This window comes from Rhinatrema bivittatum, chromosome 8 (assembly GCF_901001135.1).
Source record: "Rhinatrema bivittatum chromosome 8, aRhiBiv1.1, whole genome shotgun sequence".
Classification (NCBI taxonomy): domain Eukaryota; kingdom Metazoa; phylum Chordata; class Amphibia; order Gymnophiona; family Rhinatrematidae; genus Rhinatrema; species Rhinatrema bivittatum.
Window position 1 is genome coordinate 98,365,050 of NC_042622.1, and position 24,775 is coordinate 98,389,824.

Here is a 24,775-nt window from a genome sequence, read left to right on the forward strand (position 1 = left end):
TTTAAGCCAGCAATTCTCAACCCAGTCCTCGGGACTCACCTAGCCAGTAAGATCTTCAGATATCCACAATACATATGCATGAGATAGATTTGCATGCACTGCTTCCATTCCATGCAAATCTACCTCATGCATATTCATTGTTGATATCCTGAAAATCTAACTGGCTAGGTGTGTCCTGAGGATTAGGTTGAGAGCTACTGCTTTAAACCAGTGTTTCCAAAGCTATCCTGGAGGCAAACCTAACCAGTCAGGTTTTCAGGATTGTCACAATGATTATGCATGAAAAAGATTTGCATGCACTGGATAAAGGAAAATTGGTACTTACCTGCTAATTTTCGTTCCTGTAGTACCACGGATCAGCCCAGACTCCTGGATTTTACCTCCCCTCCAGCAGGCGGAGACAGAGCAATTTTTGTGGACTCTGTTGTATACCCCTGAGTATAGTGGAATACTGACAGACCTAGAGTCTGTCAGTATTCCACTGTACCCAAGCAGAACAATAATAAAGATTCACACTGTACTCTGAACAATCTCCCCCTGAAGAGCAGAGGAACTGAAAACATGCAACTGAAATCAAACCATGCCCAATAATTCTGACCAGGAATAGGGGGGCATATGCAACTAACAGCAATAACTGATTAACCACCGGTCGAGCGGACTCTCCCCTGGGTGGGACTCTGGGCTGATCCGTGGTACTACAGGAACGAAAATTAGCAGGTAAGAACCAATTTTCCTTTCCCTGTACGTACCCGGATCAGCTCAGACTCCTGAGATGTACCCAAGCTTCCCTAACCAGGGTGGGACTGCGAGAGTCCCGCTCAGAGAACACTGGCTCCGAACTCCCCAGGCTCAGGTGCCTGGACATCAAGTCTATAGTGTCTCGCGAAAGTATGAGTGGACTTCCAGGTAGTCGTCCTACAAATCTCTTGCGGCAGCACCTACTGACATTCAGCCCACGAAGTTGATTGCGAGTGCGTAGAATGAGCCTTAAGTCTGACTGGGATTGTCGGCCCTGTACAAGGTATGCCGACACAATAGCCTCCTTCAGCCAACAGGCGATAGTTACCTTGGAAGCTTTTTGACCCCTTCTGGGTCCACTCCATAAGACAAAAAGATGGTCCGAAAGATGAAAACTGTTCGTGACCTCCAGGTAACACAACAACGCCCACTTCACATCTAGCTTTCGCAAATCTCTGGCCTCTGGTGAAGAGGAATCTAGACCCGTGAATGAAAGAAGCTCCACCGACTGTTATGCTCAGGCTTGTGGACCCTTGGGCCGATGAGAGGATGGTATACCTTGCAGAGGTTCCGTAGGTTCTCTCGTCGGGTGGCGAGGCAGAACAGAAGAGGAGCGCAGTTGACCCTCGGCTCTGGAGGCGGAGACAACTGCTGACAGATGAAGAGGCTAGAAGAGGATCTGAATCTTCACCCCTGGAAGTCTGTGGTCCCCCCAGGAGGAGCCCGTAGGGACCCAGACCGCTGGGACTTAGGTGGACCCCGAGGAGTCGCGGTATCGATGCAAGGGCTGACTGGAGCTTCGCCCTGGAAGTCCGCGGTCCCCCCAGGAGGAGCCCGTAGGGACCCAGACTGCTGGGACTTAGGCGGGCCCTTGGAGACGGAGTCCAGGAGGGGTCCAAGATCAGGTGCCAGAGAGTCGTCGCTTACCAGGCCGAGGTCACACACCGAGGAATCAACACTTGCCAGTCCGAGGTCACACCAGAGAATCACTGCTTGCCAATCCGAGTCGCACACCAGAGAAATACCGAAAGCCAATCCAAAGTCAGGAACCGGGAAGACCAAGACGAAACAGGAACAGGGATCCGAAGCTCAAGAACTCACCGAGGCAAGCAGACTAGACAATGCTGGAGGACGTTGCCAAGTCAGAGAATGAGCAGAGGAAGCTCCCTCATATACTTTCTCTGCTCAGGCTGATGCAGGACAGGTGAGGCTTGTTAAAGGGATCAGGTCCCTTTAAATTAGTGAAGGGGGCATGGCCTCACACCTAAAGATGGCGGTGGCCATCTTTGATTTCCTCCGTGGAGGAATGGCTGCAGGAACGGCACGGGGGATAGAGCAGGGACGGCTCTCCCCCCGACGGTCAGGCCGGGGATCCGCGCTGGAGCACCGAGCACCCGGTCAGGGGTTTCCCCTGAGGCTGCTGCGACGGGTCACCGCCGCGGACGAGGTAGGGGACCGTGGTCGTGGCCGCAGGACACAACACCGACTGATTTAAATGAAAAGCAGAAACCACTTTGGGGAGAAAGGAGGGAACCGTGCGCAATGACACACCCGCTTCCGTAATCCTTAAGAAAGGCTCTCTGCAAGACAATGCCTGGAGTTCTGAAATGCGCCTCGCTGATACAATAGTGACCAAAAACTCAATTTTCAAAGTGAGGTCCTTCAGGGTCGCCCGCTTCAAGGGCTCAAAAGGAGCCATGCAAAGGGCGCGCAGAACCAAATTAAGTTTCCAGGAAGGGCAGGGATTGCGAACCGGAGGGTGCAAGTGTTTAACCCCTCTCAAGAACCTAGCAACATCAGGATGTGAAGCTAGCGCCACCCCCTGCACCTTACCTCGAAAACAACCTAACGCCGCTACCTGTACTCTCAGGGAATTAAAGGCTAGACCCTTGGACAAACCGTCCTGAAGAAAATCAAAAACTTTCGGGACTGAGGGCTTGGAAGGACGAATGCTATGCTCTAAACACCAGGACTCAAACACTCCCCAAACTCTAACATAGGCTCTGGAGGTAGAGGTTTTACGGGAGTGCAAGAGCGTGGTGATAACCGCTGGTGAGTAACCCCTCTTACTCAACCTTTGCCTTTCAAAAGCCATGCCGCTAGACAGAAGCGATAGACCTCTCCAAAAAAGACGGACCCCTGACGCAGGAGAGTCAGGGACAGTGGAAACCGCAGCGGACCGTCAACGGCTAGAGTCAGAAGATTTGCAAACCACGGATGCTTTGGCCATTCCGGAACCACTAGAATTACTGTGCCCGGGTGAACCTTGATTCGGCGCAACACTTTTCCCACCAACGGCCACGGTGGGAAGGCATAGAACAGAACGCCCCTTGGCCAAGGCAGAACCAGAGCATCTAATCCCTCCACTCCCGGTTCTTGTCGCCGACTGAAGAAGCAAGGGGCTTTGGCATTCCAGTTCGTCGCCATGAGGTCCATGGAGGGCTGGGTCCAACACTTGCACAGAAGACTAAAGGCCTCGTCTGAGAGCTCCCACTCTCCCGGATCCAACTGGAATTCAACTGGTTTTGACTGAGAAACCAACTGGTTTCAACTGAGAAAGTCTGCCTGCACATTGTCCACCCCAGCGATGTGGGAGGCTGCAATCTTGTAAAGGTGCTGTTCCACCCAGGCGATCAGCAGCCGTGCCTCCATCGCCACCGGACGGCTCCTGGTTCCTCCTTGATGATTGATGTAAGCTACCGCTGTGACATTGTCGGACAGTATCCTCACCGACTGCCCTTCCACCAAGTGGAGAAGGACCTGTAATGCCAGCCGAACTGCTCTGGTCTCCAAATGATTGATGGACCAGGAAGATTCCGTTTCCGTCCATTGGCCCTGCACAGCCGATCCCCAACACACTGCTCCCCAGCTGGAGAGGCTGGCGTCGGTAATGACCACGATCCATGTGGGAATCTCCAGGTCCATTCCCCGATGTAAGTGGTCCGGACACAGCCACCAACGTAGACTGGAGCGCGCCAAATCCGTCAATGGTAAATGAAGCTGGAATTGCTGGGACAGCGGACTCCAGCGGGAGAGCAATGCAGACCAGACTGAAGAGGACGCATATGAGCAAAGGCCCACAGGATGAGCTCAAGAGTGGAAGCCAACGACCCCAGAACCTCCAAGTAATCCCAGGCACTGGGCCATGGCATGGATCTGAATAAATCCACCTGGGAAACCAACTTGGAAAACCTCTCTTCTGTAAGAAAAACCTTGCCCAAGACCATATCGAACCTGGCCCCCAGGAACTCCAAGGACTGGGAAGGAATCAGATGACTCTTGTCAGGATTGACCACCCAGCCTAAGGAAGTCAATCTCTGAAGAACTTGCTGGACGATGGCCTCGCACAAAGCTTCCAACTTTGCCCGAATCAGCCAGTCGTGCAGATAGGGATGAACCAGTATGCCCTCGCGCTGAAGGGCCGCTGCCACCACCACCATCACCTTGGTGAAAACCCTGGGTGCTGTCACGAATGGGAGAGCACAAAACTGGAAGTGTTGTCCGAGGATCGCGAATCGTAGGAATTTCTGGTGATCCGGATGAATGGGTATGTGCAGATAAGCTTTCGTCAGGTCCAGCGACTCCAGATAATTTCCCTTGTGTACGGATGCTATCACGGAGTGTAGAGTTTCCATGTGAAAACAAGGCACCTTCAACGTCTGATTGACCTGTTTCAAATCAAGAATGGGGCGAAAGGTTCCTTCCTTTTTCGGCACAATGAAATAGATGGAGTAACGCCCGCGCTCTCCAGTAGGAACAGGAAGTATGGCGCCGAGATCCTGCAAACGCTTGCCTCTTTTGATGGTACACGCAAGGGGACACCATGAACCGCTCTTGGATCAGCCGTGCAAAATCCAAAGCGTAGCCGTGTTCGATTATGTTTAGGACCCAGTGATCTGAAGTTACTGTGGTCCACTCCTCCAGGAATAAGGACAGCCTGCCCCCGATCTTTGGAACCGAGGAGTGGACTGGCCGCACTTCATTGTGAGGGCTTGGGGCCCCCATGTGCCTGAGGGGCTCCTTCTCTGAAAGGCCGCCGGCCCCGAAAGGACTGGGTGCCCGTATACTGATGGTTTTGCCCCTGACGAAACGAGGAGCCAGTGGATCAAAAGGAGCGAAAACGTCGAGTTCCCTGAAATCTTGCTCTCTGCGGAAATGAGCCTCTCATCCGAGGCCTGTCCTCTGGCAACTTGTGAACCTTGTTCTTCCCCAGCAACTTGATCATATCTTCCAACTGCTGCCCAAACAGCAATCTTCCCTTGAAGGACAGAGAACCCAAATGCGCCTTGGAGGATACATCCGCCGACCAATTCCGCAACCATAGGAGGCGACGAGCTGAGACCGTGGAGACCATTGTCCTCCTCGAGGTCCTTAAAAGATCATACAGTGTGTCCGCACTGTAAGCCACCGCAGCCTCCAACCTCTTAGCCTGTTGTGACTGGGCATCAGTAAGATCCACGGACTCTTGTAAATCTTGGACCCAGCGGAGACTGGCCCACTGAGCAAAGCTGCTGCAGATTAAGAACATAAGAAAATGCCATACTGGGTCAGACCAAGGGTCCATCAAGCCCAGCATCCTGCTTCCAACAGTGGCCAATCCAGGCCATAAGAACCTGGCAAGTACCCAAAAACTAAGTCTATTCCATGTAACCATTGCTAATGGCAGTGGCTATTCTCTAAGTGAACTTAATAGCAGGTAATGGACTTCTCCTCCAAGAATTTATCCAATCCTTTTTTAAACAAAGCTATATTAACTGCACTAACCACATGCTCTGGCAACAAATTCCAGAGTTTAATTGTGCGTTGAGTAAAAAAGAACTTTCTCCGATTAGTTTTAAATGTGCCCCATGCTAACTTCATGGAGTGCCCCCTAGTCTTTCTACTATCCGAAAGAGTAAATAACCGATTCACATCTACCCGTTCTAGACCTCTCATGATTTTAAACACCTCTATCATATCCCCCCTCAGTCGTCTCTTCTCCAAGCTGAAAAGTCCTAACCTCTTTAGTCTTTCCTCATAGGGGAGTTGTTCCATTCCCCTTATCATTTTGGTAGCCCTTCTCTGTACCTTCTCCATCGCAATTATATCTTTTTTGAGATGCGGCGACCAGAATTGTACACAGTATTCAAGATGCGGTCTCACCATGGAGCGATACAGAGGCATTATGACATTTTCCGTTTTATTCACCAGCCCATACCCCAAGGGCTGATACCTTGAAGATCTTTTTGAGATACAACTTATCCGTGGCTCTACTAACCTTCAACCCCAGATCAAAAGTGTCCTACTCCTTAAATAGAAGGTCAGACACTGACAAGTGGAATGGGAACGACCTCACTGGACCTCTGAGACCTAGCATCACCGGATTCATATTAGGCCCAAACCTGGAATCCTCCTGAGGGACTTCAATTCCCAGCTCATCGAGGATGAATGGAATTAGAGGCCCCTTCGAAACAAGCGAACCACCTTGGTGTCATCCCCCTCCACTGGAAGGGAGCCCATTTGCTTGGTTGGCGGGGCCTGGGCATCCGGATCCCCATCCATACCCTGATCAGGAGCCGGCCGCAGAGACCCCTCCTGATCTGACAGATCGGAAGATGCACTGTGCCTCGGACTGACTACAGAGCAAAGTGGATGCTTCTCCTTGGGCGCTCCACCGTGCTTCAGCACCTGAACCCGCTTTCGGGCCGTGGGTCCCCTGCGATCTATCTTGTGCCCCTGTAACTTCCCAGCCTTGCGAGCCTTAAAAGCTTTGTGCATTAAAAGCACAAAATCCGAGGTGAACAATGAAGAAGACCTATCTGTGTCATCCCCTTCATCGTCCCCTGCTGAGTCCTCCACAGCCCCATCCAAACCGGTCCCCCTGGGTGCCCCTGGCCGCGGAGACAACTGGGGAGGCAAAGGCCCGTCCCCCATAGCAGCCTTCTCCTGCTCCCTCATAGTCCTTAAAATGGTCTCCGTTCCCACGCTGATCAGGAACAGATCCAGGGCCTGCCTATTGAAAATCGAGGCGCTGGCCCCTGACAGTCGCAATCCACCCCCCCACTGAAATCGTTGTGGCCGCGACCCCTGACAACCTCTCCCCACCACATAAACACGCCGTGCAAATACCGGCACGGGAAAGCCGCGCGTGGCACAGGCCGCACCACGCGGCATGAGCAGCGCTCTAAATTTAGCCCAGCTGGAGAGAGGAGATGCGAAAACAAAGGCCTACCCGATCGGGAGCTGTCCGCGGTCTGAAGCTGATAGCACAATACAACACCCGCGGAGAGAAAGCAAGGCCGGAAGAACAGGAGAATTTAAAGGCACAGTACTTTAATTTAATTAAATTCTTTGAAAACTGTGCAGGGGCTAACTGAAGGTGGGAGCCCGAGATCCCAGGACCACCTGCAGCAGGCAGTTATAGAGTCCTCGACCCTCTGCTCTTGACCCTCAAATACCAGGGGGGATGGTCCCACCAGGACCCAACAACCCCCTGAGAGGCTAAAGGGGAAGCTAGCTAAAAGAGCAAAAAACCTGACCCCCTCACTAACCATCAGGGCCTAACTCCGAAGCCTGACCAAAAAAACCCAACTAAATCCTGACAGAAAATACCAGACTACAGGGAAGCACCTCTTCCACCTGCTGGAGACAGAAGAATACTGCCAGACTCTAGGTGGCACCTCAGGGGTATACGACAGAGTCCACAGAAATTGGTCTGTCTCCGCCTGCTGGAGGGAAGGTAAAACCCAGGAGTCTGGGCTGATCCGGGTACGTACAAGGGAACTAGTATATGCAAATCCATTTTATGCACATTTATTATGGCAATTCTGAAAATCTGACTGGCTAGGTATTCCTCCAGGACAGGGTTGGGAAACACTAGTTTTATACATCCCAGGGTGATGCCAGCATGATGTTCTGATGAGGGTTAGCCTAAATGCACCCTCCCCCCCCCCCCCCGCAACTCATTGTAATTGTATACCGGGACTAGCAGAAGGTGTTTAAAAAAGATTTAAATGCCTATTTCTCTTTCAATAAAATACAAGAGAATAGCAATGACTAGGTTTGTTTTTAAATGACAAAAAAAGGATTTTCAAACATTATGCAGATACAGTTGCTTTAAGTGTTAGAAACATTAGAACATGGAGTCTAGGGGTGTGCATTCGTTTCCAATGTATTGATAATCCGCAACGTATAGGGCCATATTCATTGTATTCGTGGGGAAGCGAAACATATCGCGATTCCCCACGAATACAACAAATCTTCACCGAATTATTTGGCCATCTAAAGGAGCGAATTTAAACAAACCCCCCACCCTCCTGACCCCCCCAAGACTTACCCTGTCACATGGTAGGCGCAATGGATGGCCGGCGCCATCATGTGCTACTACCATGTGACAGGGGCTGACCAATGGCACCGGTAGCCCCTGTGACATAGTAAGGGCAAAGGCTTTCAGCGCCATTTTGATTACCAGCAACCGACAGCCGACAACCCTTCTGACCCCCACAAGACTTGCCAAAAGTCCCTGGTGGTCCAGCGGGGGTCTGGGAGCGACTTCCTGCACTCAGGCCGTCGGCTGCCAGTAATCAAAATGGCGCCGATAGCCTTTGCCCTCACTATGTCACAGGGGCCGACCAATGGCACCGGTAGCCCCTGTGACATAGTAAGGTCAAAGGCTATCGGCGCCATTTTTAGTACCGACAGCCAACGGCGTGAGTACAGGAGATGGCTCCCGGACCCCTCGCTAGACCACCAGGGAGTTTTGGTAAATCTTGGGTGGGTCAGGAGGGTGGGGGGTTGTAGTTAATTCAATTTTAGCCGGGAAACGAATAAGAATGAATGCATGAATGTATCGGGGGCCCCCTTACCGAATGCAACGTATCTGCCCCCCCCCCCCCGACGAATACGAATTACGAATGAAACGTATGCAGTCCCTCTGCACATCCCTAATGAATTCTAGTTATCTTGCATTTTGCTCTTGTCTCTTAATAAGGCTGTTTTATCTTGGCACCCTCTACAGGCCTTTCATGACCCACTTGGGGGTGCTAACACAGAGGCAGAAAGCAACCATCAGAAAGCGCTCTACTAAGATCTTACTGCTGCTGTGCGGTCCACCTCGTTCCGACTGCTGAGAATGAAACAGGCCTCTGCGTCATCCATCCTGAAAAATGCAAGCATTGTGAATCAGGTACATCTGTAAAGAGCAACTAAAAGTGGGAAAGCCTTAACAGCTGGTTTATCCTTTAGAATAAAAGTAAAAAATGATCTGGAAAAACCAAGATGTTTACTGCAAAGGCTCTGTGGACGCTACAGTACATTGACCACCACTGGAAGGAACGCAATACATTTCCAAATTAATAGTTTGGAAAATTAAGGGGTAGATTTTAAAATGTGCGTGTGTGTATCCATGTGCATGTGGTCCTGATGCGTGCACATGGACGCAGGTATTTTATAACATGCGCGACAGATTTTAAAACCCATGTGCGCAATTGCAGGCGGGTCGGGGCCTGCAGGGACACGGGGGGGGGAATTGAAAAATCTACATGTGGTGACACGAGTAGGGCTTCCCCGGTTGCCTCCCAGTCCACTACAATTAAGGAGCGGATTGGGAGAGAACTTCCCTCTACCCCTACCCCTACCCCTATCCTCCACAACCCCTAACCTCTTCCTAGCTATTATAAGTTTTTTGTTATTTACCTTGCTGCTCCTTTGGAACAGAAGTAGACTCCATGTGCTGGCTGGCTGCTGGCGCGTGCTTCCCCGGGACAGCAGCTAATGGTGACCCTGGCCCCGCTCCCTGCCCCACCCATCCCCATCCCACCCAGACCACACACCCCAGCCTGCCCCTTTCAGACAGGCCGGTACTTCGGCATGTATCAGGGATATGCGCGTGGCCGGGCCAGTTATAAAATGCATGTGATGTGCGCAAGGCCTGGCCACGCGCCTAACCCCCGAAATTTATGTATGTGGCCTTTGTAAAATCGGGGCATAAGTACAGCAAACTGAAAAAGCAGAGAAAGTCAATGTCCAGGAACAAGCATATACAAGAAGGAACAATTTTTAAGTGCCTGAGATTCCACCTGTTGCTCTGGAACCTGGGTTCTTTGTAGGCTGAGTTGCCATTTGCTGAGGCAGTATAAGAATTATCCAAACATTGAATATGATAGAAACATAGAAATGACGGCAGAAGAAGACCAAACGGCCCATCCAGTCTGCCCAGCAAGCTATGCACTTTTTTTTTTTTTTTTTAATTTCTCTCATACTTCTGTTACTCTTGGCTCTTAGTAACCTTTTGGTTCTATTTCCCTTCCACCCGCACCATTAATGTAGAGAGCAGTGTTGGAACTGCATCCAAATGAATATCTACCATAGTTAGGGGTAGTAACCGTGCAATAAGCAAGCTACACCCATGCCTTTGTTTACCCAGACTATGTAACTCAGTCCTTGTTGGTTATTGTCTGTATATAGATCCACCTTCCTACGTTCCCCCTGCCATTGAAGCAGAGAGCTATGCTAGATGTGTGTTGAAAGTGAAGTATCAGACTTCCTCCCCTGCCGTAGAAGCAGAGAGCTATGTTGGATTTGCTTGAAGTATCAGACTTCTCTCCTGCCGATGAAGCAGAGAGCTATGCTGGATGTGCATTGAAAGTAAAGTATCAGGCTTATTTAGTTTGGGGTAGTAACCACTGTAACAAGCAAGCTACTCCCTGCTTTTTGTGAATGCAAATCCTTTTTTTCCCACACTTCCTCTTGCCGTTGAAGCTTAGAGCAATGTTGGAGTCGCATTAACTGTGTGATTGTTTATTGAATAAGGGTATAATCCTCAGGCAGTAGCCGTCATTCCCGTGAGCCACCCACTCTTCATTCACATTCTCTAGACTTGATGGATCCACAGTGTTTATCCCACGCCCCTTTGAAGTCCTTCACATTTCTGGTCTTCACCACTTCCTCTGGAAGGGCATTCCAGGCATCCACCACCCTCTCCGTGAAGAAATACTTCCTGACATTGGTTCTGAGTCTTCCTCCTTGGAGCTTCAACTCGTGACCCCTGGTTCTGCTGATTTTTTTTCCGACGGAAAAGGTTTGTCGTTGTCTTTGGATGATGGTAGATGAAGAACTTAAAGTCCATCTAGTATGACTCTGCTCAGTTTCATTCCTTTTGCTTTTTGACTTTTCCCACAATCAGGAATCTTCCGTGCATATCCCAGGCTTTCTTCGGTTCTATCTCAGTTTCTAATCTCCATCTTCCTCAGGTGTCCATTCCAAGCATCCATCACCCTTTCTGTGAAGAAATATTTTCTGATGTTGCTCTTCAGTTTACCCCTTTAGAGCTTCCTACTGTGACCTCTTGCTCTAAAGTGTTCTTTCTTCTGAACAAAAAAGTTTGCTTCTTGTGCATTATTGGTTCCTTTGAGATATTTGAAGATCTATATCAAATTTCCACTGTCTTTCATCTCCTCTAGACCTAGCCAGTCAGGTTTTTTGGATATCCACAATGAATATGCATGAGATAAATTTGAATGCACTACCTCTATCCTATGTAGTAATAATTGACCCTGAACTAAACATGAAACAACACATCTCATTGAAAATAAAAGAAGGATATGCGAAACTAATGATCCTGAGAAGACTAAAACCTTTACTAACGCTAAACAATTTCTGCACAGTTCTGCAATACAGTCTGTATTCGCAAGTACAGACTACTGCAACTCACTACTTTTAGGACTACCACAATCTACAATTCGGCCACTACAAATATTACAAAACTCGGCTGCTAGAATTTTGACTGTTAAAAAAAATGAATGAACACATTACAGGAATGCTCGTTGATTTACACTGGCTCCCAATTGAACAAACAATTCAATATAAGGCATTATGCATAATACACAAACTAATCCACAATGAAAAAGTTGAATGGCTCAACACTGCACTGCGCGTACATGTCCTGCAAAGAAACCTAAGATCTGCTAATAAGGCTCTACTAACTGTCCCCTCTGTCAAAACAGCATGCCTCATGCAAGTGAGGGAGAGAGCACTTTAACTGGCAGGCCCCGAGCTATGGAACACCATGCCACTCGAACTAAGGCTGCAGAGTAATTTCAAAATATTCAAAACCAATCTGAAAACCTGGCTTTTTAAACAAGCTTTTTATAAAGATAAAGAGAAGGAAAAAAGCAGTTGACTGATAAGGACGCACCAAACTAAAAGTAGTTACTTGTAAGCTACAAATGCACATTAATGTTAAATTCAAACCGCCTAATATGATCCCAACAGACAAGCCTAATTTACACACATAGCTTTTTTGAAATGAATTGTTACCGCACTATCTATACCACTCACATTTTCATTAGCGTGCCTTGCTGTAAATCGTTGTGATGGTTATCTAACTTAACGACGGTATAGAAAAGTTTTTAAATAAATAAATAAATATGTAAAATTGACCTCATGGATATCCATTGTGGATATCCTGAAAACCTGACTGGTTAGGTGTGCGCCCTGAGGTATGGATTGAGAAGCACTGCTCTAGACTATTTAGGTTCTTCAGTCTAATTTCAGAGACCCCACTACATTTTGGTAGCCTCTGTTTGGCTACCTCCACCCTGTCTATATCCATTGGAACTGGATCCAATTTTCTAGGTGAAGCTCATTCATATAATCTATGATTCCTCTGCACTCAGGCAGGCCAATCCACACCAGTGGGTTATGCACTCCTACCAGCAGATGGAGACAGAGTAAAGCTCACTGGTGTCACTGACACATACCCCTTCCCCGACATCAGCCAACCAGATTTCTCCATCTCCAGCAGATGGTGGGCATGCATCTCCCTACTGGAGATTACTTGTAGTAAAAAAAAAAATAATAAAAAGGTTTATAAAGGGAAGAAAAATAGAAGACAGAAAATTCTAATGTACTGCTCGAACTCCTGTAGTGACACCTTGGTGGTCTTTCTTTCAGTTGAGTGATTTAAGTCTGGGATCCTGTCCTGGCATTGACTTAAAAAAAAAAAAAAGAAGAAGAAAAAGCGGTAGTTAGGTTGAGGGAGTCTCGGCGGTGAAGGCTTGTGCCCTCTCCCCCTGTAGCCAGTGACCCAATTGTGCTCTCAGCCAGGGAGAGCTGAGCTCAGGTGGAAAACAAACAAACAAACAAACAAACAAACAAAAAAAAGAGTAGGGAAGTTTTAATATCCTCTTTTTTCCTTACCGGGACCTTCTCCCTCAGTGTTTGCTCCTCAGCGTCTTACCCCCTTTCCCTCTCAGTTCTCTGGGGAGTTAGTGGAAAGTAGAGGTGGCTCGGGCTCGGCAGATTGAGCAGCCTTTGGGCTGGAGCCTGCTCCTCTGGCTTGGTTCGTCAGCTGCATGATAGGCTACAATGGCGGGTTTTTCCCACGCGAGTAGGTGTGTGCGTGCATTTCCGCCACGCGTTTGTGGCCAGATGTAGGCATACCAGTGCGTGGCTACTTGTACATGTAAGTCAGAGACCGAAGTTCCAGTGCCTATGGGTATGGGGAGTGCTTGTGCGTGTAAGACCGCGACCTAGATTTGTGTACTTAGGAATAGTTGTGCACGTCGTCGCGGCCCAGTTTTGGGCGCGTATTTGTGCACGTACACTGGGGCGCGCTTGGTGTGCTGACAGGAGGCCGCCTAGAGCCAAGGGCAAGATAACTATGGTGCTGACAAAATAATCTAAGGACCTTGCTATCTGTGGGGCTTGCCATATAAGGGCGATCCAGCCATCACTCTCTTTAAGCCTGTGCCAACACTGTTTGGATGCTCATGACGATTTGGCTGCGACAGATTTTGATGATGTTGGAATATTCCCTCAAGCTATGATGATTCTTTTAGGGTGGTGGATAACGACATAGCGAACAAGGTCCTCTCCCCCCCTTTTCCCCAGTGACAGATACATCTCCAGGGGAAGGGTCGGAGAGTGTCACGTTTGAGCCTGTGGGCCCTGGTGATCCATCCTTCTTCTCCTGGGTAGAATTTTCCCAGAGTCTGCAGACTTTTTTGCACGGGCGCCCAGCAGAGGTGAACCAGTCTTCTAAAAAGTGTTCATGTGCTCGGGGCTCCCACTTAGCAGCCACTGCGGGAAAATGTCACAGCGAGGCTGTCTCTAAAGATGTGCAGGGGGATGTAGATCATGATATGTCAGATGACTCTTTGGATGAGGGATAAATTTCACCTGATTTAGAACCACTTCAGATGTTACTCTGGTTGTTAAACAGAGAAGAGTTTCTGAGTCTGTTGACTCAGACCCTGAAGACGCTCGGTGTGGATGGAGGTGACATTGCGGATTCACAAAAGAAAGATCCCATATTAGTCACCTTACACACAAAGTATCCTGTTTCTTTCCCCTCCTGAATCCAATTCAAGAGTTAACTGATCTTGAGTGGAGCGCCCCAGAGGCAAGTTTTAAGAGGGAACTTACCTTAGCGGGTTTGTACCCCTTGAATTTGAAGGCAAGGTATCAGTTACGATTCCTGAACGTGGATGCTTTGGTAAATACTGTGACCGTGCAGAGGGGCAGCTCTAAAAGATGCTCAGGATAGAAGGACTGAGGCTAGCCTTAAGCAGGCCTTTGAGGCCATGGCAATGAATTTGCAAATTGCTTCCTGTTTCTGTCTTCTTGTAAATAGTCATGATCAAGTATAATCAGTTTGTCCATAGTTTGGCTTTTCTAGAGATACTGGCGAGCTGATGTCAGGGTAGGGCTATATGTCAGTGACATCAGCGAATTATCAAAATAATCACATCTTAATCTCTAAACCACATCCACAAATAAATTATCAAATTGTTTACTGAAAAACAAAATATAAGTAGGAGGAAAAGACTTCAGATGCCAAATCAGCAATCATTCAATTACAGATTTGGTAGAGGATAAAATCATTAATCAGAATATTTTATGTGTAGTCCACCAATCGAATCATTTATTTAAACTATATATCTCCAATATCCACTTTTTTTGTAAATTTTAAATTTTCCTCTTTTGTATACAACGTTAGAAAACTCACTGGTGTGGACTTGCCTGCTTTAGAGGAAAGGAAATTATCAGGTAAGTAGTTCTTTTTATTAGACCAAGAAAAGATATCACAGCTAGCAAAAAATACAGTTTACTTCAGGATTGGCATGGCTAACATAATTCTGCTGTGCTTTGGGTCCTCAATTCTATGCTAGAGCTCCCACAGTTTTTTTAGTAAAATACTTGGGGCCTGATATACTAAACTTTTTATATTACCCTAGACAGAGAATGGGAAAGAAGCCTTAGTAAATCAAAGCCTAAGTATAATACATGGAGTTTGTTCAATAAAGATTTTTTGAAAAAGGTCCTCTTTCTGAATAAGGCCCGTGGAATTTAAAGATTGGTTTTGTATGGTATGATAGAGCAGCGATTCTCAACTGGTGCGATGCAACACACCAGTGTGTCGCCAAGCACTGGCAGGTGTGTCGCGTGCCACCAGTCTTCTGCTGCTCTTCCCTCCTCTTCCTTCACTGACAGATCGATACTCTAAGGCCGCGGTAGAAACAGTGCGGCAGTGTCAGGCGCACCCTCGTTCCCCGCACGCACAGTTCTCTTCACCTACGGCTCTATACTCTCTTCTAATTGCCTTGAGCGCCGAAATCGGGAGGAGAGGAGAAGGGAGAAGGGACTACCGTAGCAGGCCCGAGCCTTGCTACTTTTTCGGGTTTTTTTTTTTTTTGCTTCGGGAGGAGGGGACAGGACTGGGGCTGCACCGGAGACCGGATGGGGCCAGGGCAGGTAAGCAATGTTTTTACACTTTTTTTACACCATTTTTTACACTTTATTCCCGTTTTAATTTTCGAACACCACACTAACACCACACTAACACCAAGTAGAGGGTGGCGGTAAACTAACAGGTTAAGGACGCGGCAAAATAGCGGGTTACAAAGGAGATAATCTGAGCGCGCGTCACAGTATCGGAGGGGAATAGCTAATTCCTTCATTATACAGCTAATTCGTTCATTTACATAGCATATACATGCTGCGTGCGGAAAGGGTTATGTGTCTGTTTTAAAAAAGCGCTAAGGACGCGTGAAACTGGAGACTGTATCGCTGAATCGCCTTACGCGTCCGAATTGTGCGCTCCCAGCACGTTACAGACGGGAAATCTTCAACCGCACGTTACAGTATCGACCTGTGAGCGAGAGGCAGATGATCTTCCACTGCTGCTGTTGCCGCGCGGGCTATTAGCTCATTCAAGCCTGGATAGGAACGGCAGCAATGTTAGTGGAGGCTGGCAACTGCAGCTGGCCTTTTCTTCTTCCTGCACCTGCCCCCGTGGCCTGCAACAGGAAGTGATGCACAGTGGGATGCGCGGGAAGAAGAGCGAGCCATGTTGCATGGAAAAGTAGGGGCAGCATTGGCCCCGAACAGTAGCATGGGCCCGGAGCAAACTCCAAAGCAGCCAGCAATCAGCAAAGAAGACAGCAGCATTAGCCTCCCGTGGCCGATGGGATTCTTCTTTCTTGGCCTGTGGGGGCTGGAGGAGGAGGCTGCTGCAGCTACCATTTGTGCTCTGGAGTGGGGGGGGGGGGGGGAGGAAGTGAGAGATACAAAGACAGCCAGCCAGCCTGAGTGTAAGTGAGAGAATGTGTGTGTGATTGAGAGTGTATATGTGTAACTGTGATTGAGAGCCTGTGTGAAAGTGAGAGCATGTACTTGATTGGGAGCATGTTGTTAGTATATGAGAGAGAGTATGTGTGTGATTGAGAGAAACTGGTCAGAGAGGTGATGTGTGTGTATGTGTTAGACAATGAAAATGACTGGTCAGGGACATGACTAGAGTGTGTGTATGTGAGAGAGAAAGAGAGACTGGTCAGGGAGATGACTAGTGTGAACTTGAGAGAGAGATAGATTGGTCAGGGAGGTGATTGGTGTGTGTGTGTGTGAGAGAGAGAGAGAAAAGCATGGAAGTGAGAAACCTGTGCATGAGAGACAGCATGGGAGTAAGAAGCCTGGTGTGTGGGTGTGTGTGTGTGAAAGAGAGCATGGGAGTGAAAAGCCTGTATATGTGAGAGAGCATGAGAGTGGGAAGCCTCTGTGTGTGTGTATGCATGAGAGAGAGACTGGTTGGAGAGGTGACTGGTGTTGTGAGAGAGAGAGACTGGTGTGTGTGAGAGAGAGAAAAAGTGATTATGGGAATGAGAAGCCTGTGCATGTGGAGAGAGCAAGCATGGGAGTGAGAAACCTGGGTGTGTGTGAGATACAACATGGGAGTGAGAAGCTTGTATATGTAAGCTAGAACATGGGAATGGGAAGCCTGTGTGTGCATGCATGACAGAAAAAGACTGTTCGGGAAGGTGACAGGTGTGTGTGTAGGAGAAAGACTGATTGGGAGATGATTGGTGTGTGAGAGACAGAAACTTGTCATGGGGGTGTGACTGGTATATGTGTGTGAGAGAGACAGAGAGACTGGTCATGGGCCCCAAGGAAGAGGACCTTGAGTACAGAGCTTCAGCCACTACTACTGCTTCTGGTGTGTGCTACTGGCCTGCATGGAAGAGTAGGAGAACTGCTGGAGGGGTAAATAAAGGTTGCTTTTAAAGTTTAATTTTCTTGATTGACTCATTTTAATTATTGAATATTATATGATGTGTCTGCTGTTTTGAAATATTTTATTGGTATTTGGAGAATTTTTAATAATTTTTATGAGTTTTTAATTGTTGGATGTTATTCTGTTCATAGCTGTTTTGAAACATTTATTCTGTTTACTAGTATAGTTATACAATTATTTCTGTAGTGCGATCTATAGCTGCTTGATGTTATGAATCAGCTCCCTTGGTGGGAGGAGTTAGTAATCTTGTTATGCTCTACTCCTCAAGAAGGGAGGAGTTAGCAATCTTGTTAAGAATCTATTAGGAATCTCCTCCAGGAGAGGGAGGAGTTAGCAATCTTGTTGTGAACTGGCTGTTGGATACTCCTGTTAAAGGAGGAGTTAGCAATCTGTAATGAATCGGCTCCCTTGGTGGAAGGAGCTGGCAATCTTGTAGGTATAGACTGCGGAGTTAGCAATCTTGTGTGAATCTACTCCTGTAGAAGGAGGAGTTAGCAATCTGATATGCTCAGTTCCTGTAAAGGGAGTAGATAACAATCTGCTATGAAATGTTGCTGAAGACCCCTGATGGAAGGAGTAGCAATCTGTACCAGCAGAGTGCTTGGAGAGGGCACTCAGCTGTAGAGGAAGGTAGATAGGTGAATCCTTGGGCCGATGGCAGACAGCGCCCCTAGGAGGATATCCTGAGAGAGACCACCGGCTAGGCTGGGTTATGGAGACAGACACAGATAGTTCTTTTATTAGACAGGTTAGTAGAGCCACTAGAGGTGGCAGTAGTGAGCTAATATGCCCGGCAGGGCTGAAGTCCCTCAGGTACTGGAACAGCGATCCCAGGGTGGCTGAGCTGTAAAGAGACTATAGATAGTGAGTAGACAGGGTATGCTGTGTTCATAGCCAGAACTAGATAACCAATCTCACATAAGGTCTTAAAGAGGGTCAGTAGCTGGAAAGGGCTAGGCCCTCGAGGAGCGAGTACCTGGTTCCAGGGAAAGCTCTGAGAGAGCGATGGTAACTCACAAATGTCTGTATCTGTGATAGCTTCCAGGCAGTAGAGAATCTTCAGAGTATTCAGGAACATGGGCCCTCGAGGAGCGAGTACCGGTTCCTAACTGCAATCTGAAATAAAGAAAAGAGAGCGAGGCCCCCGAGGAGCGGGTACCCCTGGTAAGTCCGAGGAGGCAGAGTAGCTTGGAACGAATCCCTTGCTAACTCGATCAGTTAGCGAATACTGAGACCTTTTATATTGGAAGCGGATGATGTCAGTTCAGGGGGATGCCCCTGAGGTTCGCACCCTTGCTGGTACATTAGTCGGAGCGCGCCCGCGTGCCCTACGTGATCAGGCAACATGGCGGATCCGCAGCGTCGAGCCGGTCCGGGGATGCCGGAGGGAGACGGCATGGAGATGCTGCGGCTGTAGCCGTCCATCACAACCGGAGGGAGTCGCCACAGAGGTAGAGAGGGCAGAGTAAGGGCGTCGAGCAGCGACGGACACAACACTTGACTAGTTCTGTTTTCCTAATAGGAGGTATATTGGTGTTTAGGGCCTGATTTAATATTTGTAGTGTTGCCTTTTCATAGGTAGGGTTGTTACTGTTGGAGAGCATTCCATAATACAGGTGTAACTGTGTGTGGATTAGTTTATGTGCATTACTACAGATCCTTTGAGTATGTTAGGTCAGTTCTGTGTGTGTGACCAAGGGGAGGTATTTTACTAACATGTAAGCATTTGTATCAGTCTTCTTTTTTGTGTTTTTTCAAGAGGACATGCATTGGTGGTAAACTGCTGTCTTTTCATAAGCAGGGCTATTGAGCCTGGTAGTAGAAGGAGTTTGAGTTGCTGTTACTGAGATGACACCAGAACCAGAATATCTTTTCTGTAGGGTGAGTTGTACGGGGAATGTCATAATTCTTCTTTTCATCCATTATTGTGGGTCAGGGGGGTTCCTGTGGAATCAAACTGTACTTTTACATTTAGCCCCATGACGGTCACATGTTCAGTGTGTCACGTATGTGAGAACCATCTGTCAGGTATGTCCCGACAGAAAAAAAAGGTTGAGAACACTGTGATAGAGCATGTTCTGGCTCAGGCAATATGGTCATAATTTTATATTATATGTAAGTGAACCAGTTTTTCATCCTGAGAAAGGTCTTCAGAGGACACCAGGAATTATATCTGAAGGAAACACCTCCGACCCACCTCAAACACACACATACAAATACACACAATAGTTTCACTACCTATAGACCAGTGTTTCTCATCCCTCTCTTGGAGACACATGTATCCAGTTGAGTTTTTAGAATTGCTGCAATGAATATGTATAAGATAGATTTGCATACCCTGGGTCCCAAAAGCATGCAAATCTATCATATGCATTCTCATTCTGAAAACCCAACTAGTTAGGTGTGCCTCCAGAAGGTTGAGAAACACTGTTAGAGACTGCCTGGTTTTCTGTCCAGCACTGTCTTTGGTTTTATCTGATCCTTCTTTTTTTGTAGGACAATATATGCTACTGGTCTCTAGTTTATTAATTGCCCCCCCCCCCCCCCAATGAGTTTGAAATGAATTCCATTTAGGCTTCAAAAGCATTAGAAAAAAAGTGTTTGAAATTCCAATGGACGATGCGTCAAATTAGTTTGAGAGACAGTCAAAGACTGAAATGTATCCGATTTCATTCTCTTGCATGCTAAATGTGAACAAAAATGTGAACATCACTATGTTTTGACATCTCACATTAAATCACATTTTGAGACCCATAGAATCCCATGGAAATTTTGGCAGAGGGAAAGAGAAATCGTATCTATCCCAGTTAGCAGAGAAAACAACAAATTTCGCATCTGTTCCAAATGTACCAGCAGATGTTAGTGTATATAGTCACTTATGAAACAGCAGCACACCAAAAATGTGTGGGTATTATGTTCTTCCTACAATCAGACTGCAATTTTATATCCTGCATAGGAACTGTGATTTCCAATAGGTAATAATGAACAGTATTTATCAGCGAGTATTATTCCACAGAGAATAGAGTAATCACTTCTAATTAACAAAGGATGTCTCAATGATCATTCGTTTCTAGGAATACAAAACTATAAAAATGTACCTCTGTGCGCCACCCAGACGAGCATCTTGAGTTGACTGCTCTCTGCGATTTGTTTCTGAATATTGACAATAATCATTTCAATTCGTTTAATTTTTGGGCAGCCAGGAATAGGTACTTGTTGGAGGAAGCTTTCATAATACTATAGGGTTATCTTATGGGTGATGCACATCATTTTCTTCTTGACTGTAATAAACTTGCTTTTTATTTTTTTTAACAGTAGTACAAAGCAAGTCCAAGTAGGTCTCTTCTGAGCTGCAGTGTTTATGAAAGTGGAATTTTCACCGTTGCAAATTATTTCTAAAGTGAAATAATGTGTTTTATATGATTCATTGATTCTGCATTATATATGCATGATTTTCAAATGGTTTTGCATGTCAGAGACTTTTTGTCATTGAATTATGTGGCAAAAGTCTCCACAAAAGTCAGAAAGAATCAAAGGTTCATATAATTATTTGTGAAACAGGAAATTTATTTTCTTAGCATCCAGTCAGATGAATCCAGAACAAGTGGGTTATGCACCTCTACTAGCAGATGGAGACAGAGCAAACTGACGTAACAGTATATATACCCCTGCAGTGACATCAGCCTGCCAGTATTCTCCATCTCCAGCAGACGCTGGATGTGCATCTCCGTACTGGGGATTGCTTCATTTTGAAAAAGTTTTGCAGTATTCCTCGGGACATGTTTATGGTCTTTCCCTGCCACTCTCTGCAGAAGAAGCAGGCAGTAGAGGATACACTGGCAAGGATCCTAAATCTGAGGGCTGTGATTCTGGTGCCTATGTCTCAAGAAAATACAGGGTGATATTCAATTTATTTCATTGTGCCCAAGAAAGAGGGATCCATCCTGAATCTCAAAGGTGTCAACTGTCATCTGTGGGTGATGCATTTTCACATGGAGACCTTGTGCTCGGTGATAATGGCCGTGCAGTCAGGGGAATTTCTGACCTCATTGGACCTGTCTGAAGCGTATCTTCACATGCCCATTCAACCAGAGCATCAATGCTTTCTGTGGTTCACAGTTCTGGGATGCCATTATCAGTTTCGGGCACTGCCTTTAGGTCTGGCCACCGCTCCCAGGACCTATTCTAAGATAATGGTGCTAGTTGCGGCAGAATTGAGAGAGGATGGGATCCTAGTACACTTGTATTTGGACGACTGGCTGATTCGAGCCAAGTTGCTGGAAGAGAGCAGCCTGGTGACCCGCAAGGTGATCTCCCTGTTGCAGGAGCTCGGCTGGGTGCTGGCCAAGAGCAGTCTTCAGCCTGCTTAGTATAGGAATACCTTGGGCTTTGGTTCGACACAAAGCAGGGCAAGGTTTTCCTGCCAGAAGTTGGTATTCAGAAGTTGATGGCACAGCTATGTCTATTGATGAACTCTTTGTACCCAACCATATGGTCCTACCTGCAGGTACTTGGTTTAATGGTGACAACCCTGGAAGTGGTTCCATGGGTGAGAGCGCATCCCTGGACTATTCGATTCGGCTTCACCTGCCGATGGAGGTCTCCTCCCAACTGCAGTGGTGGCTACAGCCGGATCATCTAAGGAAGTGAATTTCCCTAGCGCCACCGGACTGGCTAGTACTGACGACAGATGTGAGCCTCCATGGCTGGGAAGGTCACTGTCAGGAGCTTGACAGCGCAAGGGCACTGGGATGCAGAACAGTCTCTCTGGAACATCAATCGTTTGGAAGCCAGGACAGTCCAGCTGGCATGTCTGCAGTTTGGTGATAGGCTGCAGGGTCGAGTGCTCTTGATAATATCAGACAATGCAACAACTGTAGCCTACATAAATCGGCAGGGAGGAACAAGAGCTAATAAGTGTTGCAGGAGATAGATCAATTTATAGAATGGGCCAAACTACATCTCCAGATGATCTCAGTCTTGCATATAGTAGGAAAAGACAATGTAAGAGCAGACTTTCTCAGCAGGGAAAGTCTGGACCCAGGAGAATGGACACTATCTAGTGAGGTGTTTCAGTTGATTCTGGATTGCTGGGGACTCCTATTTCTAGACCTGCTAGCAACTTCTGACAATACAAAAGTTCCATGATTCTTCAGTCACAGGATAGATCCAAAGTCATTGGGGATTGATACCTTGGTGTAGGAGTTGCCAGAAGACAAGTTGCTGTTTGCCTTTCCTCCATAGCCCACGTTGGGCAGATTAGTCTGAAGAATCAAGCGTCACAGAGGGCTGGTGCTCTTGGATGCTCCAGTTTGGCCCAGGAGACCATGATATGCGGATTTGCGGCAGCTCCTGGCGGAATCACCCCTTTAGCTTCTGGCACACAGGGATCTGTTGTGGCAGGGTCCTATTCATCACAAAGATCCAACTCGATTTTCTCTTACGGTATGGTCTTTGAAAGAGCTCACTTGCTGAAATGTGGATACTCTGCGGCAGTGATTTTCACCTTGCTAAGAGCTAGAAAGTTCTCCACCTCCTTGGCCTATATGTGGGTTTGGCGAGTGTTTGAGGCCTGATGTGAAGATCAAGGTATTCTTTCTTGTTCGGTCAAGATCCTGCTCATTTTGGAATTTTTGCAGGATGGCTTGAATTAAGGTTTGGCACTTAATTCCTTAAAGGTACAAGTAGCAGCTCTCATCTGTTTCAGAGGTCAGGTGAATGGTGGATCCTTGTTAGCTCAACCTGATGTGGCCCATTTCCTGAAAGGAGTGAAACATCTTTGTTCTCCTTTGCAGTTTCAGGTACCCTTATGGAGTCTTAATTTGGTATTTGATTTCTTAGTGGGCTCTACATTTAGACCGAAGCGTAGCCTGACCTTGCGGTTACTGACCTTGAAAACGGTGTTTCTTGTGGCAATTTGTTCAGTGCATAGGGTTTCCGAACTACAGGCCTTGTCTTGCAGGGAACCATTCCTCTGGGTGACTCCAGGGGCGGTACAGCTGGGTATAGTTCCTTCTTTTCTACCGAAGGTGGTCACTGACTTTCACTTGAATCTCCCTGCCATCTCTGGACAGACAAAGACATGTAGAGGAGTATAGTCTGTTGCAATCCTTAGATGTCAAGAGACATATTATCCAGTATCTGGTGGTTACTGAGCCTTTACAGAAGACGGATCATCTGTTTGTCCTTCATGGTGGTACTAGGCAGGGAGAGCTGGTCTCGCGGGCTACCATAGCTCGCTTGATTAAGGAGGTAGTCACAGCTGCAGACGTTGATGCTGGGAAGCCGTTACCTAGTCAGGTCAGGGTTAATTCCACTAGGGCTCAGGCAGTGTCATGGGGAGAAGTGAAATTGTTGTCTCCCGTCAACATTTGCCGAGCTGCAATGTTGTCCTCGTTATACACTTTTTCCAGGTATTATCGTATGGATGTGCAGGCCCGGGAGGATGCAGCCTTTGCACATGCGGTTTTAACTGGACCACAGGCAGCCTCCTGCCCTATTTGGGAATAGCTTTGATACATCCTACATGTTATGGATTCATCTGACTGGATGCTAAGAAATGAGAAGTTACTATTTACCTGATAATTTCCTTTTCGTTAGGAAAGTCAGATGAATCCAGCTTGCCTCCCTTGGCTGCTGAATGGTTGTATTATGGCCCTCCTCCATGGCTACGTGTTATAGGGATTACTGGTAAGTGTTAGTCTGGTCCCTAGACTAGTGTTCATACATTCTTGGCTGAGCTCAGTGTTTCTTGTTGACTGACTGCTGGAATGGTTATCGGTTATTAATCAAGTTTTGTTAGTCTGTCCACAGTTGGCTTTTGTAGAGAATACTGGCAGAGTGATGTCACTGCAGGAATATATATACTGGGGTGTCAGCTTTGCTCCATCTCCATCTGCTGGTAGAGGTGCATAACCTACTGGCTCTGGATTCATCTGAATGCGTAAAGAAAAGGAAATTATCAGGTAAGTAGTAATTTCTCATTTCTACACATCATTCTCAGTCAGCTTGAGGTCACCGGGTATAATCATTCTTAGATTTCTCTCCTGTTTAGTGGTCATCAATACCTCATTCTCCCCACCCCCCATCCCAACAAATACTGATCTCTTAGGTTACTAAATTTTGAAAAAAAACCCAAAACAAGTGCACCTAAAGATTTCTAGAAAAACTGAAAGAAAAAAAGATATGTTCTTACTTTGCTCTCATGAGATCTTGGTCTTTGAGTGCGGACCCTTGTAGGTATATAACCCGCTGGGACCAAAGTGGAATTTGAAGGACTCTCCGAACTTGAATGTCCATCTCTGTTGGGCACAGTATTACGACATAATAATCCTGAAACAGGGAGCCACAGAACCGAGTCATAATTAAGGGGGGCGGGGTGGGGGTGTGTGTGTGTCAACTTAATCAGCTTTTTATTAAGAACTGCATTTCATGGAACTAGATAAAAGATTGTTTTTTTATAGCCAAGAGGTATGCTTTCTTGCATTG

At 47.2% G+C, this 24,775-nt stretch overlaps 1 protein-coding gene across 1 annotated transcript in view; it reads right to left on the reverse strand.

Moving 5' to 3' along the window:
• KCNT1 (potassium sodium-activated channel subfamily T member 1) overlaps nucleotides 1-24,775 on the reverse strand; it is a 470,292-nt gene that overhangs the window by 148,265 nt on the left and 297,252 nt on the right. The window contains 2 exon segments of the mRNA XM_029613498.1: nucleotides 8,812-8,875; nucleotides 24,483-24,619. Coding sequence (XP_029469358.1) covers nucleotides 8,812-8,875; nucleotides 24,483-24,619 — 201 coding nt within the window.